This window comes from Centropristis striata, chromosome 5 (assembly GCF_030273125.1).
Source record: "Centropristis striata isolate RG_2023a ecotype Rhode Island chromosome 5, C.striata_1.0, whole genome shotgun sequence".
Lineage (NCBI taxonomy): Eukaryota > Metazoa > Chordata > Actinopteri > Perciformes > Serranidae > Centropristis > Centropristis striata.
This window is the reverse complement of record NC_081521.1, coordinates 10,019,418-10,036,895: the sequence shown is the minus strand read 5'-3', so window position 1 is coordinate 10,036,895 and position 17,478 is coordinate 10,019,418. Positions and strand designations below refer to the sequence as shown.

The following is a 17,478-nucleotide window of genomic DNA, read 5'->3' as shown; positions in this document are numbered from 1 at the left end:
AAGAGCCTATCTGCTGGTTATGTAAATCAGCTATTGTTAGCTAGCATGTTTGCTATCCACCTTATTCTCAGGGGCGTTACTGAAGAAATGATTATGGGTGCAACATCTGGTGAGTTAGCAGAAGTGGTAACTAGTAGTAAGCTAGTTAGTGCTAGTGGCTAACCATGGTAACTAACTGCTCACAGAATTCACCTTCACATATTGCTTTAATTTTCAAAACAGAAATGAAAAGAGATGGTTTGGATTTTTAAACATACTGGTCTCCCCTGAAAAAACATCTCTATAAGGTGTTTGTACATGCAGCAACATACGACTCACATTGACACTTTAGACCAGGGGTGTCAAACTCAAATACACAATGGGCCAAAATTTAAAACTTGAATAAAATCGCGGGCCAACATTGAACAAATAAACCTTTTAATATATACCAAACATGTTTTGCTTTAACATTAAATATGGAACCAGCAACACTTATAAACATATAATATATAACTAAATAGTGCAGACATGCAAAATCAAATTTCAAATAAAAAACACATCAGTGTCATTAATTTATTAAATAAAAATGAAATAAAAATCATATGCCCCTTTTCTATTTGCATCCTTCCGATTTAAATATCAAAATAAACTTCTCAACAGGTTAATAAATTCTGCCTTTCTTTTCGCCATTTTTGGGAAGGGGTAGCTGGGAGACAGCTCTAGCTTGAGGTTGCTATGACGACTGTCACAGAGGAGCGTTTCTGGGTCCTGTCCTGATTGACGCACCAAAACAACAGCAGGGCATTGTGGGATTTGTAGTATTAGCGGTAAATGCGCCGTATAATACCGGCGGGTCAGCTTTTATAGTACAATAATAAGATAATAATTTGGTATTGCCTCGCGGGCCAAATAAAATTACACTGCGGGCCAAATTTGGCCCGCGGGCCAGAGTTTGACACCCCTGCTTTAGACTGTCCACCGGCGCCATCTTGCAGACGCAGTAGTAATGATGGAAGGCGATGCAGAGCTTAAATGGCGGATATCACACTCGGGGCCAGTGTTGCCAACTCCTCAGTAAGGAAAGAAGCTATTGGCTGTCCTAAAAGTTGCTAGAAGTCGCTAAATGACGTCATTAAACACTAAATTACAAAGGTATGTGAAAGATCCCTGCGAGACAGAGAATAATGGCAAGACACAACGCACATGGGAATATCATTTCATTACATCACATTACACACAGAGCTATGAGCGCTGTGCAGACACAATAATGTGATTGTCTTCTAACTGGAAATCCAGTTCATTATTTATCTCTCTTTCTCTTTCATATTGTGTGAATATAGATCCTGCTTACTTGCTGTACTTGAAAAGTTTATTGTATCTTTTAAATTCCTGCTGCTTCTCCAGCTGCTGCTCCCACTCCCACTACTCGGTGGGAGTGGGGGTTTGGATCAGTGGGTGCCTGAACACCCTTTGATTTAAATGTTGTGTGCACCCAGACAGCATCAGACTAACTGCCATATGATGCAACTCATCAGGATTCATACTGCTTAAAATTCTTTGTGTGTGTGTGCACTTTGAATCAAAGATTTTGTGCAGTGTTAGGTCTGATAATAAGCACACAAGTGCAGCTGAAAAGAGGCTGTCAAAAAGTCAAGGCTGATGGAAAATGATTTTGTGTAACAAAAAGCTATGTGTATACAGCATTTCCTTTTTTGCATGACTATCTTATTACAGGTTCTTGAATGAGGGATTGTGGGGTATAAAGTAACACCACTCTTCTGCATCTGCAAAGACGGATAAGAAATCCAAATTAGCACAAAGACAAATCTCTCTCCCTAAAGCTCTTCTTACAATTAAAGCTATGTGTCAGTTAACAGCAGATAAATCAGAAATGATCACTTTATACCAGCTAATATCTTGTACCTTCATCTGCAAGGACAATCTTATACATCATTCAGTAGAGACAGCAGATATATTAATGTAACAACAAGCATTACAGCCTGTAAGAACACAATCTATAACACAGAATTTTGGCTGCTATACTTTCTTGGGCATTTTTGGGAGGGATCCAAGTGGTGACTGCTATAACTTGAGAGCCAGCAGCAATAAAGTCCAGAAGGATTTAAGCAACAAACTAGAGACCATCTTGTATTCGGATCACACCAACCCTTGCTTGGACCAGACATAGACTATATATAAATAATAGATGTAGTCACCGTGACGTTACCCATTGGTTTGTGGCCAGTTGGAAGCATCGAGTTCAGCATGTTCACTGACTACAGCCTCTCGACACCTCAACCTGACTGAGAGAAGCTGCTGCTAATTCATGTTAGCATTAACTGGAGCATTAACTGGGATGTTAGTTTTGGCTAGCAAAGAACAAAAACAAAATGTTCGTCACTCACCTAAGAAAAATTAACAGCGAATCCTTGAAGTGAACAAAACGTTCAAATAAACTGTCATTAAGTGAAAATACAGTGAAAGGGTCAAAGTTATGAGACCAAACCGCCAAAGGTCGTTTTTTATATCTATATAACGTTATATATAACTTTATTGACACGTTGCTGTGGATACGCATTGTTCTGCTTCTCTCCTGATGATGGCTCGCCTTGTTAGTGACCTGTCAATCAAAGGTAGCCACGCCCCAAATCATAGGGATGTTACAAGAACTAACACTTTGGAACCATGTCAATGCCTAAATTCTAGAAACATGACCGTACAAGCTTTCGTACAGCCTAGGGAACCAGGGATGCTCAGTGTCCCTCCATGCTGGATTGAACTCCCCAGCCTGTCCTCCTGTCAAAAACGCCAATAAAAATCAGGTGTAGAGGCAGCGAAAAAAATAAGCTATATTTACGAATTTCACCATCTGCTGTAATGCGTCAAACAAGCAACAGACTTTCACCCACAATTTTTAATTTAAGTTAGGTTTTTTTACGTAAGTGAAGTGAATCACGTTTTTGAACGTAACTTACGTGTTTTGCGTAGATTGCAGCAGTCACGTGACCATTGTAACTACCTCATTTCTGGCATTTACGTACATTTATTTACTATTTTATTATTATTTACTATTTTATTATTTTGCCCTAAACCTAAGGTAAATGTTTTTACAACATAAATCCACAGAAACTTTTTTTTTTTACAACGCGGACCATATGTGTGTGCTATTTTTAGAAAGCCCTGTTGTACCATGAGCCGTGCCGCGATGCGTTAATGTGCCCTGAAATGCAAGCCGCGATACGTGCCGACGTGCCGTAATTAGTGGTGACACACGACCTCTTCTGTCGTTTATGTTGGAGAACTTGTTGAACTCCCCCACACTCCCCAGCCACTTAAAGATGAATCAAACAGTGGCATTCAACGTCTTATTGTAATTAGAACTGTATGCACAACATTTTCTATTTGATCTAACTGTCAAACAAATGTCATGTTTTGACAATACACCTGAAACCAGCAGAATTGTGTGCTTTTACTGTTAAACGTTTGACATCTAAAAAGACACTACTACTACTCCATTTCTACACTTGTGATGTCATTGCCTCAACATGTGAGAAGGTGTGTAAATAAAAACATGTCTTCCTGGTGGTGCAGGCAGGAAGTCACCTCCTCAGGAATAATAAGGTCAAGGGGTTAAATCCCACAGGGGGCAGGTGCGACTTTCACTGAGCAAGTCATGCATGTGGTCTTGTTTCAAGTGTTCAGTGCTGAATGTGGCTATATTTCTCAAATGACTTATCAGTAATGAGCTCAGTTTGTGGTCCTGACTTTATTACATCAGTGATTCATCACAGTAATGGTGCAGTGCAGTTTCTTTCCTTTTATGATTGTGTCTATGGAGTCACCAGAGTGAACACTCAAACACAATGTCCCTCATTTATCAAAAGAGCGTACGACAGAAAGTGAGCGTAAACTGGGCGTACGATCATTTCTACTCAAGGCTCGGCATTTATCAGTTTAGACGTGAGCGGAGGGTATGATCAGATCTCAGTCTGCTCTCAGCTCGTGTACGCAGGTTTGAGTCAGCGTGAAGTCCACACGTCTGAGTCTGAGAATTGTTCTTAGACTATTGTATCGATGCCTGAAGCTGATAAAACTCTGCCATGTTTTGTTTTTTAATGGTGACAAAGCAAAACATGTTAAGGCTATATTATTTATCATTAAAACATCATTTAAAATAAAGACACCCTGCGACCGTGAAGTTTCTTTAACCAGAATACTAGCCGAGGATATTAAATGTTGTTGTCTTCTGCTATTTACCGTTATTATTATTATTATTATTAGGGCCTCGGGGCAATCGCACCGAGCACTAGTCCCATACAGCAATAGCTGTAGGGCTCCCATCGTTCACTTAAATGTATGCACGTCTCACAAAAAATAGTACACAGGGGCGTACCGGTGGCTCACACTGGTAGAGCGCGTACCATTAAGGCTGCGCCTTCTTGCGGCAGACCCGGGTTCGAATCCGGCCTGAGGTCCCTTTGCTGCATGTCCTCCCCTCTGTCTCCCCCTTTCTATCTATCACTTTCAATAAAAGCTAAAATGCCTAAAAAAATAATCTTAAAAAAAAAATAGTACACAGAAGATATATGGTGAATTCTATTGGATTTTTAATGCATCTATATACTGGACCTTTATATCATAACCAGCAGATCTTTCAGCTGAAAATGTCCTTTCTCTCATTCCTCTCTGACTCTAATGCTTCCCACTCAGTTCGACTCTCTGTCTCGCTACTGCTATCGATCTCCATGCCACCCTGCCTACTCCAGTTGACCCTCTTCCACTTTCTTCTCTCACTCCTCCACATTCTCCTCTATTCCCTCTATTACTTTCCCACAATTTCTCTCTGTCATTGTTTCTTTTTCTCATCCCATACCTAATTTTCCTCTTTCTTTCTTCCTTCAGTTTCTGCATTCTTCTTCTCTTTCCATTTCTCCTCCCTTCCTTCCTTCCTTCCTTCTTCAATCTCTCCTCCCTTGCTCCACCATTCACATTCTTACTATATGTTCCCTCTCTCACCACTTTACCTTCCCCTTGTTGTTATATTTTACAAGGTTAAGTTATGATTCGTGGAAGTAAACAACTTGTCGGTGTCCTGAGGGAGAACCCTGCTGCTGGGCTCTGCTTTTAGTCGAAAATAAAAAGTGGTCCCAGTGCTGGTCTGCACGCTTGCCAGACTTTGACATAAATGCCAAGGAAACTTTGTGACAGGAGCAGGGGATTAAAGAGGAATGAAAAGAAACAAGAAATGAAGAACAAGGACAAACAATGTTAGATAGAATGCCATATTAATGTACAGTCATGGAAAAAAAAAAAAAAAAAAAAATTGTTTTCTTCAATTTCTTGTTCATTTTAATGCCGGGTACAACTAAAGGTACATTTGTTTGGACAAATATAACGATAACAAAAAAAAGCTCATTAGATAATAATTTAAGAGCTGATATCTAGACATTTTCCATTGTTTCTTGGCAATAACCAAAATCATTATCAAGAAAACCATGGAAAATGTCTAGATATCAGCTCTTAAATTAAACTCTTATCAGCTATTTTTGTTCTTATCATTATATTTGTCCAAACAAATGTACCTTTAGTTGTACCAGGCATTAAAATGAAGAAGAAATTGAAGAAAACAAGGGTGGTCTAATCATTTTTCCATGACTGTACATGCTAGTATTTCATGATAATATATTCTATGCAGATGACACATCTTTATGACTATAGTGTATCAGGTTATTGCAGCATCATATTCCCAGTAGATTTGAACATATATTTATTATTTTATTTCTTTATTGGATCTCCATTAGCACCAGCACAGTAGCATATCTATTCTTCCTGGAGTCCAAACATTAAATCAAATTGTCTATTCTCCGAGATCATCAACAAAACAACAACAACAACAACAACAACAACAACAGCAACCTTCAATACAGTCACAACACATAAACAATCATAGACGCTGACAAACATGAAGGCCTATCACAAGACAAGATGCAACACTTGTACAGTACAATTAAGAGTCCATACACACAGTGGCGGTTATACACAGGGGCCTGTGTCAAATTAATGATAAAATGATAAATTTATATCTATGAACGACTGAACAATTCTTACCTACTTTTGTTCAAACAATATCTCATTGTGCACAAAAGAAACCCAGAATGTGTACATTGTATAATAGTTTAATTGTGCAATAAACGCTTGTGTATATTTAAAAAAAATGATGACTGTAGTGCACTTTCAAAATAAAAAAAATAATTGTGCACAAAAACGAGAAATAATTGTTATTGTTAGTAAGTCTCATTGTTTCAATCAGTGTTTTGTAGCTTCCAAATATACTTCAATGAGACTTTAAAATAAGCTAAAATAAAGGTTTTGTATGCTAAATATCATCATTTTTAATGTGCCCCTCTGATTAAACACTGGCCCCTCCTTGGTCCCCACAGTGAGATTGGTCTAGAACCGCCACTGCATACACAACATACAAACAGATACCAAAAAAAAAAATAAAAGATAAATAAAGGCAAAGAAAAAGTGCTCTCACAGGATAGGAAGATTGTTTATACACAGCAAAATCAGGAGTGTTAATTCAACTCACAGAGTGTTAAATATAACACTGATTCTGAGTTAAAATTACACCTTTAAAAGTGTTAATATTTTAACTCTTTAATAGTGTTAAATATTTGACACCCTTGGTGTTGTTTAATGACACCACATAAATGCACTTTTAACTCCAAATTATGGTATTCCTTTTCACTTTGAGTGTTAATTTTTAGCATATATCGTGTTATTTTATGACTCAAAATGTATTTTCAACACTAAAATCATGTTACTCCCTTTCACTGAGTGTTGATTTTTAACATACATTATGTTACTTTGACACATTAAAGTGTATTTCTAACCCTAAAATCATGTTATTGCCTTTCACTAATGTGAAAATTAATATTCATTGTTTTGTTTTACGATACATTAAAAGTGCGTTCTGTCTTTAGCCGAACAAACAAGTCACAAAATCTGAAAAATCAACTCCAACTGAAGTGAATCTAACTCAGGTGTTAACATGTAACAACGCTGGCAGAGCTTTTTGATCAATACAAGTGTTAAAACAACTCAAAAATCAACACTCACCAACTCAAAATTATCAATACTGAAAAAACAACACTACAGATTTTGCTGTGTACGAACACCCTTGTGCACCCGTACAATTTAGCTACTGCAGCTGCAACATTAAGAGAAAAAACTGTTTAAGCAAAAATGTATACCTCAGCGCTGGTATCATCATCATTCATGTGTTTTGAGCCTCAGTGTGAACATTCTCCTGCTCTCCTCCTCCAGGTGGTCGTCAGGGAAAGATGCCGGTGACGGCGCTGGAGGCTTTTGACCTGGAGATGAAGAGCTGGACACGTTACGCCTGCATCCCCAGCCGGAGGGCCTTTTCCTGCTGCGCCACAAATGAAAGAAGCCTGTTCAGCCTGGGGGGCCTCCAGCAACCGGGGCCACATAACTTCTACTCCAGACCTCACTTTGTCAGTACCATGGAGGAGTATGATCTGGATCAAGGTAAGTGAAGACTTGTACATGAAACTACTATTTTTAAAGCAGGACTCAAGGGCGGACTGCCTTTCTGGAGGACCTGGAGCTAGGCCTGTCACGATAATCAATATATCGACTTATGATTAGATATATAAAAATGGACACAATAGTTTTTCTGGGCTCGATAATTGTTGTTTATATGCGTGTTTGTTTACATAAGCCATCATCTTTTTCGCCAGTCACGCGGCTTCTGTCCCTCTCCTGTCACTCAGCTGCTCTCTGTGGGAGGCGCGGCTCACACACACACACACACACACACACACACACACACACACACGCTGCCAGCTGAAGCATAGTGAGTGTGTTACTCCAAGTCAAGTTTCCCGACGGTTGTACATTAGTGATGGGAATGTGGTCTCTTTTCAGTGATCCGGATCATTTTGCTCAGCTCACCAAGAAGAGCCGGCTCTTTTGGTTCTTCATTTTACCATTTATACCTTTTATAATTCAGACAAATTTAATGCTATTTTGACTTGTGATTTGTATTTGAATACATATTTCACTTAAATTTCAATAAATTGCTGTAACCAATTACATTTACAGTTGTAAAATCTCTTGTAACTCTCTAACTTGCTTGAAGAACCACCCTGCTACACAAAGCAGATAGAAAATGAAAATATTTAAAAACCTAAGCATAGAAATGAAAAAGGACAGATATTGACTTTTTATTTTTTTTGTCCAAACACACACACGCCTAACAAAACAAGTAAAGTGCTGAAAAAATAGAAATTACATACAGCAATTAAATGTGCTTTGTTAATGCTAACTCTGGACAGAAAAAAGTTTTGGTATAGGATAAAAATAATAATAAATAAACAACATAATAAAAATAAATATAATACAATGGTAATACAACAGTTGCAGGTACTTTTTATAACGAGAAAAGTTAAAAAAAAAAAAAAAAAAAAAAAAAAATCCCATCGTATAATACTGCAGATATTCGACAGGCAGTAGGAATGCAAAAAAAATCTCAGAAACAGCTGTTTATATATTATTTATAATGTATAATAATATGGTATTTATCTCAGTGCAATTTCTGTTAACAGAGCCCAAGAGTCTATTTTATTTGTTTTGAATGTCGTTTATTTATTTATGTTTTATTTATCTGGGATGTTTTAATATTTATTTTCCACATTTAAATTCCAATGTTTAATATTCTTGAGATTTAAAAATTCATTGCTGTGGAAAAGGATGTACTCCACAATACTGTCATTAATCATCATAGTTTCTGGGAAAATATATCGTTCTAAGAAATAGCTATGGTGACAGGCCTACCTGGAGCAGATCATGGGAGGCCATTGCAGAAGTTGGGCTCAGGTGTTGTTGGCATCAGGCTCTGGGGGCTTTAGCCGGGAATTAATTAAGACCATCCCATCACATGAGATAGCAGCTGACTCACTGAAGTTGAAAACCCCAGAAATAGAAACATCTACATGCTTTGTGCATTCAGCTGTGCTGGTGTCAGCAGGAGGACAACTGGAATAGCAGAGTGGATTCAGGACCACAGCACACTAAGACCAGTGAAGGTTTTGCAGTTGGAGTGGCAGGCAGGAGCCAACATGGGGAGGCAAAGTTTGTGTAATTAGCTTAGAGTTGTGACATGAGAAAAAAAAAATCGAAATCTGGACTTTGAAACTTGAGATCTCGACTTTGAAGTTAGAGATCTTGACTTTACTTTGTATCGTGCATCAGGCACTTCCCTCATAACAGCCTAATTACGCCTCAAAGTTTATCTTGTACATAGAGAGATCTCGAGTTTCAAAGTCGAGATTTAAAAAAAAAAAAGTTTTTTCTCATGTCACTTCAGGGGCTCTGGGGAAACGTTAAGGTTGTTGATCAGTTGGTTAGTTAGCATAAGTAACATCTACGAGGTGACGTAACGTTAGCGTTAGGGTTAACTTATAAATACGCAAGGTCTCATGTAGGTTTAATCGGGGTTATTAAAAAACTTCTACAAATGCTACAGTTTTGCTAGCTTCTTCCAAAGGTGACGAGAACACCCAATCCGGCAACACGTACCTGTGTAGCGCAGGACGCGGTTTGTTCGGAACTGCAGTGGGTAGTTCTAGTCTGGAAACGAGCTATTAATTTTTCCGTAGAGGAGGCGTGATTTATGATCCTCCAGAGCCGTTTATTGGGCGCTATGAATGTCTATCAAAATCATCTGTACGTAGCTCTTAGCCAATCGTATCAGTTATACCAGATGACGTATGTAGAGCGACAGAAATTGATGTTTACATAGCCAGACTAGCCCATCTCTACTTTGAGACCAAAATGCTCAATTCTGCTTCTGCAACGTTTTTCTGCAGCGTGTTCTGGCTCTGGCTGCTCACAGTCTACTGGCAGTGCTGGTGTGTGTGTGTGTGTGTGTGTCCAGTTCTCGCTTTCTGCAAGATTATTTATTTTTACGCCTTTTTCCCCCTCATGTCATTCAACCACACATCCACTGATATTATGGTCAATAGACGAGCTGCTGGGGGTCTCTGGGGGCTCTGCTGTCCCCCGGCTCGTAGTGAGATCACCGTGGTTACAGCAGTGATCGGTAGCGGGGCTAGTTGGTAGATTAGGCTTTTGCCAAATCCTGTTGGAAGCATTAAGGCTAAAACATCCTTTTTGGTGGTGAAACAGGAGTGTAAAGTCAAACGTTCTTCTTTTAAAATCAACTTTGGCTCTAAACTATTTAAAATGCTGTCTACAGCTAGATCCAAAGAGAGCTTCGCGTCTGCTGCAGCCATGTTGGATCCGTAAGAAAACTACAAAACTACAAGCTTCCATCTGTCGAGTAGTACGCGTCATCGTCTTGCCGTCTCTCCCCGTTCTGTGATTGGATCCCTAAAACAGGGCTAAGAAACGGCCATGGACACCAGACTGTCTGCAGGTTCAAAATGAAATCGAGCGTGCAAGGCAGTATGGGTATACCCAGGCTAGTGGGATCCATAATAATGCTCCAAAATCACTGGATCCTGCATTTCCCATATTGCAACAGTCTTTACCTTAGTGTCTTTCCTCCCAACACTCCTCAGTTAAGTATCTTTAATAATGCAGACTTTCAGCAAGAATAAGTAAAAAAAACTATGGTAATCTTGAAGGTAACCCGGTTACTTAAGATACTTTAATTTTTTTTACAGTTACTACAGGCACACACATGCAACGCAATGCTGTATTCACTTCTCTTTTAGGTCTGGGCTCCCTCTCAAATGCAAGGTGAGAAAGAGACAGAGAAGAAGAGGGCCATTATCATTTATAGCCAAACACATTAAGCCTGACTGAGAGGATTCACAGAAGCAAAAGGATAAATCAAATGTTATATCGCATGCTGACAGGCACAGAGGAGTGTCAAAAGATGCATTGTTAATATGGATAGCTGGAGGTTAGGCTCACATAAAAACCACAGACACAGTACTGTACTCAGAGGGGGGAAGGGTTCTTTTACGAGTGAGCAACCAAATAATCCTCATATCTGCACACACTGAATTACTTCCCATTCTTGAGTATGTCTCTGTATGTCTCTACTCACGTAGGTGTTGCTTACTCACACACACAAACACACACACATGCAGAGAATGTGCATTCATGCAGTCGGTAGCTGCATAATATCTTCTTTGTGGTTTAATCCATTCATCCATCCATCAATGAGCAGCTCAAATCACCATTTGCATCATATCTAATCATCCTCCTTCACCTGGCTGCATAGCAACTCTCTTTCTTTTATTATTCACAGTCAAAATGTGATAAATCCAAATTCATCCATTATTTTTCAATGCAAAACTTTTTCAACATTTTTCAAGACTTAACATTTTTTCTCAAAGAATGACAGTTCTTACCCTTTATTTTCAAGCTCCTCAATTGATCTTTCACTAACGGGTCTGTTAGGATTCAGTAAATACAGTAATGCTAATGCTAATGTAATGTGGAAAAAAATCAAGGGATCACCAAAGTTATTATAATTTCTTGTTAAAGTGACAAGAATGTCTGTCAAATTTCACAGACATTTGTAGGTAAGTGAAATGTCTCAACTACATATTTGTGTATTCATACTGTACCATCACCGTGTGTCTGTGTTTTCAGCCGCAAATGCATGTAAATGGGAAGCAAATTTCACGAGCATGAGTTCTGCTTGGAAATGCAGCAATAAAACTGCAGCGTTTTCACGTTCAGTCTTTTCTGGATCCAATCCTGACTGTAATGATATTTAACCCTTAATAGGACACTCATTGAAATACTTGCAAATTCCATATTTCAACCCTAGAAAATATTGGAGGATATTAAATACAGCCAGAATGTGGACTGTGGAATGTGTAGAAAAACATACGGACCTAGTGGAGTGGGTAAATATTTTGAGAAATAAATTAACGAGAATAAAGTGGCAAATCTATGAGAAAAAAATGCGCAGATTTATGAGATTTAAAGTGGTGAATCTGCAAGAAAAAAGTTTTTTTCCCCCATTTTTCTCGTAAATCTGCGACTTTTTTGCACAGATTTGCCACTCTAAATCTCTTAATTCTGCAACCTTTTTTTTTTTGTAGATTTGCCACTTTAATCGAGTAAATTTGCAACTTTTTTGTCATTTTATTGTATTTTAATTTTTATTCATACTTAATATGCCCTAATATGCCGTGATAGTCAAGTTTTTATCGTACAAGTTTTTGAAGAATAACTCTGTTAGTACAACTGTTTCTTGCTGATTTTTTTTCTAAATTTTTCATTTTTACATTGGAGGTCAAGGTAAATGGTAAATGGACCTGCACTTATATATTCTAGTCGCTTTGCGACCACTCAAAGCTCTTTACACTACAAACTGCGCTCATTCACCCGTTCACCCACACATTCATACTGATGGAAGAGGCTACCCTAAACGGTGCCACCTGCCACCATTGGGAATTCATTCTCACACTGATGAACGCAGCATCAGGAGCAATTTGGGGTTCAGTATCTTGCTCAAGGATACTTCGACATGTAGGCTGCCATGGTCGGGGATTGAACCACCAACCATCCGATCACTGGATGAACGCTCTACCAACAAATATCCGAAATGTATTTTATTATAATAATCTATATATAATATAGAATAATATTGTTTTCAGACCAATCCTGTTGTCGAAGAGATTGATTCATAAAGTTTTGAGAAGATATACACTTTATCTGTCAAGAATAAATCACATTGATCAATTATGATGATTTCCATTAAATGATTGTGACAATCAATCAAAAATATTCTATTCCAACTTAATGGGTGTAGTTGTAGTGATGCCAAACAAATTACTATAATTGTAATTTGCCCAATAAATTACTAAACAAAGTAATGGTTTCCAATTTTTCTCAAAATGGTTGTCAAAGAAAACCTGACAACTTTTACTTTTGAGTCTCTAACACCCTCACTACAATACACGATAATGTCTTTATTTCTAACCCATATCTAATGCAACAGGTACTTCTGGTTAAAAAGACTCAAAGGGTATTGGCATGCTTTGGGCGTACTGGGCACGGTACACTTCACTGCCCTCTACACCATGCCCCTTGATCCGTGAAAGTAGAGCCCAGAATGTCAGTGAATAAGTGCTGAGGACAATCGTTAGCTCCTGGCCTGGTCAGGAAGCAGAAACCTGGTCGCTCATCAAATATTACTGTGTGCTCAGCCGCCAACACACTGTGGATCTTATCAGCTTTCTCTTCATGTTTTTCTTCAAGTCCAAATTCAGTCTTCTTGTTTTTCTGCAACTCTTAAATTTCACTCACTGAATCAAATCACGACTCCGCTCCGAGCTTTGAACAAAGGCCATCTATGTATTCATCTAACTATCTATGTATAGGACGATGAATCATCACAGTTTCAGTGAGGATATTTTAAGACATTTCCTGACTGAATCTCACAACATTTAGACTCTGAGAGACTGAACATATCCTGTCTCTGACATGACCACAACATATTTGAAAAGATTTGGACAGGGGCAACAAAAGAGTAGGAAAGTTGTGTAACACTAAAAAAAAAACAGCTGCTTTGAACATTTAACAGGTAAACAGGTCTATGACAGGAGATAATATCATGATTTGGTATAGGGTTGCCATTTCCTTCACATCAAAAAGGAGGACACTTTGCATACACGGGACAAGCAAGCAGATATTTGTTTGGTATGATCCGGTTTTAAGCAGAGTTGTACTCCCGATTAGCTTGATGCTTGTCAGTGCTAGCATGTCTCTTTGCCTTTACTGCTCACATACATCACTTTGACATAATGTACAAAAAAAATGAAACTCCCTCTTACTTTTTGTAACAAACCCGTGTTCTCTTGCCCATTTCGGGTGAAAGGAGGTCTTTCTCTTTGGCATTTTCAGACTTTCGGCGAATCAACACATGGCTCACTTGAATATTCATGTGTTGATAGGTCATGACAGGAAAATGTAACCAATGAAATTACTTATTTTGACACAGCTTTTTTGACACACAGTTTTAGCCAATATGTATTAAACTAACAAGGTAACGTGTCAAAAGGCAGACCTTTTTGTTATTTTCTCAAAAGGAGGACACATGAGTGTAGCCAGACAGGGCATTTAAATGCCGTACTGTCCAGCCTAAAGCTGGACGAATGGCCACCCTAATTGGGTATGAAAGGGATATCCTCTAAAGGCTTCACAGGGTTCACAAGCATGAAGGATGAATGCACAGTTGCAAGGAATTTAAGGATTTCACCATCTACAATCCATGACTTTAATAAAAGATTCAGAGAATCAGGGAAACCTCTGCATGTAAGAAGCAAGGACAAAAAAACACCAATGGATGCCTGTAACTTCTCCAACAAGTTCTCCAACATAAACGGCAGAAGAGGTCGTGTGTCAGTACCACAAATTATGGCGCGTATCGCGGCTCACGTTTCAGGGCATATATTAACGTATCGTGGCATAACAACGACGCTTTCTAAAAATAGCACACACGTACGGTCCAGGGTTGTAAAAAGAGGCTGTAGTTTCTGTTGATTTATGTTGTAAAACCACTGACCTTTTCTCACTTTAACCTACTTTAACAACATATTGAGCCCAAAAGCATGAAATCCGAGTTGAAGAATTATACTATTTACTACAATAAAAACCACAAATGTGCTCAATGAACTGTTTTGGAACTTCAAGATGTAAACATAGGATACAAATATGCACATATAAAAAGGTAAAAATTTAAATATAATAAAACTATATACAAAAAAGTCCCATAAAAACATATATTTATAGGCTTTTTCCCCCTCGTTAGCCACACTAACGCTCAAATATTAAATTAAAACTATCATATCTTTGGTTTTACATGACCGAGGAATGTCAAACAAAAATTGGGAGAAAGTTTCAAGTCTGTACTTTGGAGTGAAGTTGATAGCAGCGCTCCATGTGACCTCTTTTTTTTGTTAAACGTCACATGATCTGGTCAGGACAGCACGATCAAAGACCCAAGAGGCTTAAATAGAAAGTTGTAGTGAAGACTTCCATCTTGCTATCACTTCCTCTCAAGCACACAGAAATCTGGAAGTGCATCCATTATTTATGTACCTATTTATGTCCAATTCCGCCCCTAGCGTTACATTATAACCTGAACCATAATTCTGTCATGCAAGTTAAAGTAGACAGACCCTATTTTTCATTCATCCATCGTGCATACTTCACACTCAACCTTGAATTGTGTACTCACACAGTGTTATGCTGCATGCCCACACATCAGAATGTGTGTAGGCCCTTTTTTAAGTGGATATCATCAGTCCTTATTCATGGAAGTCCTTGTTCTCTACAGCTTTATGACCAACACTGTAAAACCAGTGTTCCAAAGACTTCAAACTCAATGTGAGAGATGTGGACGAAGATCTCAACCTCTCATTGTGCTGATAAAGATTAATGGTGGAGGAAAGGTTGAAAGTGCCACTGTGAGAGCAACATTAGTCACTTCCAATAGAGCTTCAATATTATTGTTGGATGAATTATATTATGCTGATTTTGCTGGCCTCTTTGATAATGTATTCTAGGTTATATACAGCAACATATGTGTGCAACATGAGTTCAACAGGAAACAGAATTAATCTCTCTGATGATGAACATACCCTGCAGCGAACCTGCAGTGTTTGCATACCTGTGGAGTCTGCACCTGCTGGAAAGATGTTTCCAGTTATTATTATAGTTTGTCAGTGTTTGTATCACTCAATATCCTGAAAATAAAGGTTAATTATTTTTTATTTAAATATTTATTTTTGGGGTTTTCAATTTGTTCAACTCAAATACACATAAAACAATAGAAAACAAACAAAAGCAAACACTTTTTGACCAAAAAAGTGTAGGCTGTACTGCCCTACTAAGTCTAACTGCAGTAACTACACTGTAAAAAAATGTTTTGTTTAATTTACGGTAAAATACCGGCAGCTGTGGTTGCCAGAATTTTACCGTACAAAAAAGTGAGTGGGTTTTCTACTGTAAATTTAAATGTAAATACGATCAAAAACTGTAATTTAGACTGAATATTCCTGTTGTTTTTAGGGTAATTGTGTCCTTGTGACATTATGGTTTGTCTCCATTAATTTTACATGATTTTTTTTATATTTTTACAGTAAAACTGTGTTTTCAAAAGTTTTGTACTATTCCTTGATTTACAGTAATTTAAAGTGTCTGTTACGGTGATATGCAATTTTTTATTTTACGCCCTATTTCTCATGCAATTTGACAGTGTTTTACTGTAATTTCTAAAAATATTTTTTACAGTGTACACAAAGGGTTAAACTGAGAAAAACTGCTTTATAGTTTTTAACTGGCCAGCCAAATGGGTTATAGAAAGGACACTTATTTCTTCATGTATTGTCAATGTAATTCTTATCCTAAAAAATCACGATGATTCAATGGGATTTATTTGACCTTTGACCCCAAAAATATAGTTACTGCACTCTGGTTTTGCTATAAAGGATTCTAACAATGCACAAACAAAGTGCAGTAACTACAATGTTGTTGTCTTCTATCAGCTTTTATATTTTGATTTCAGTAAATATTTTTCAAATGGAATTTGTTATAAGTGTATTTAAAAGTGTTTAACAACTTTTTAAAAACATGTGTGTGTTTTAGACTTAATATTATAAAGTAATGTTATATTTCAGTCTCAATATAATTTTATCTCACTTTTTTTAAACCACTATCTAGATAATAATTTCCCTATCATATACATTTCTAATTTCTATTATTCTTGTCTTCACTTTTCAACACAATGAAGAAATACAAGGCTACACTGTATCACAGTCAAGTGCAGTTACTGCTGCTTTGGTTTTAAGTTGGATTTTGTAGTTACTGCAATTTTTATATAATTATTTCTCTGCAATAAAGCAAAATTGAAATCTAAAACTGTTTTCACAAGATAAAACAGTCATCAAGGAGTTAATTTTTAGTTATAACTCAATTTCAACCAAAAATGTAGTTACTGCAGTTGGACTTTGTAGGGCAGTATAGCTAGAACTGATTTTGCCTTTCCCATTGACACGAATATCAGCACACAGCATGCTGTCTCTTCAAATACATAAAGTCACTTTTAATACTGTCACTGTTAAATATACCTACACCACATCACACAGCCAACCAACAGCCCACCTGCTGAGTTACATAAAAGTAAACTATGATAATCACCTAAAAGTTTCTTAAAATTCACAGCACCGAGAGGGACACGATTCTCCTCCATCTTGATCAAGAAGATTATACTTTTTCACAGAGTGGCTGAAACCCATCTGTGATATCAGATGTCTCCTTCTAGTTAATAACAGACAGAATTAAAAACCTAATATATGATGGATGCTCTCTGTTCTGTTTTCATGGTGCTTAAAATGGGATTTGCAGCAAATGTAGTGCAAAATAATAACTTGGGCTAATCAAAGCTCATCACAGCCCGAATCATTCTGTTCTCAAGGTAAT

At 37.7% G+C, this 17,478-nt stretch overlaps 1 protein-coding gene across 1 annotated transcript in view; it reads left to right on the top strand.

Moving 5' to 3' along the window:
* LOC131971174 (kelch domain-containing protein 8B-like) overlaps window positions 1–17,478 on the top strand; it is a 234,620-nt gene that overhangs the window by 150,008 nt on the left and 67,134 nt on the right. The window contains exon 3 of the mRNA XM_059332498.1: window positions 7,309–7,533. Coding sequence (XP_059188481.1) covers window positions 7,309–7,533 — 225 coding nt within the window. The remainder of the gene's footprint in view (window positions 1–7,308; window positions 7,534–17,478) is intronic.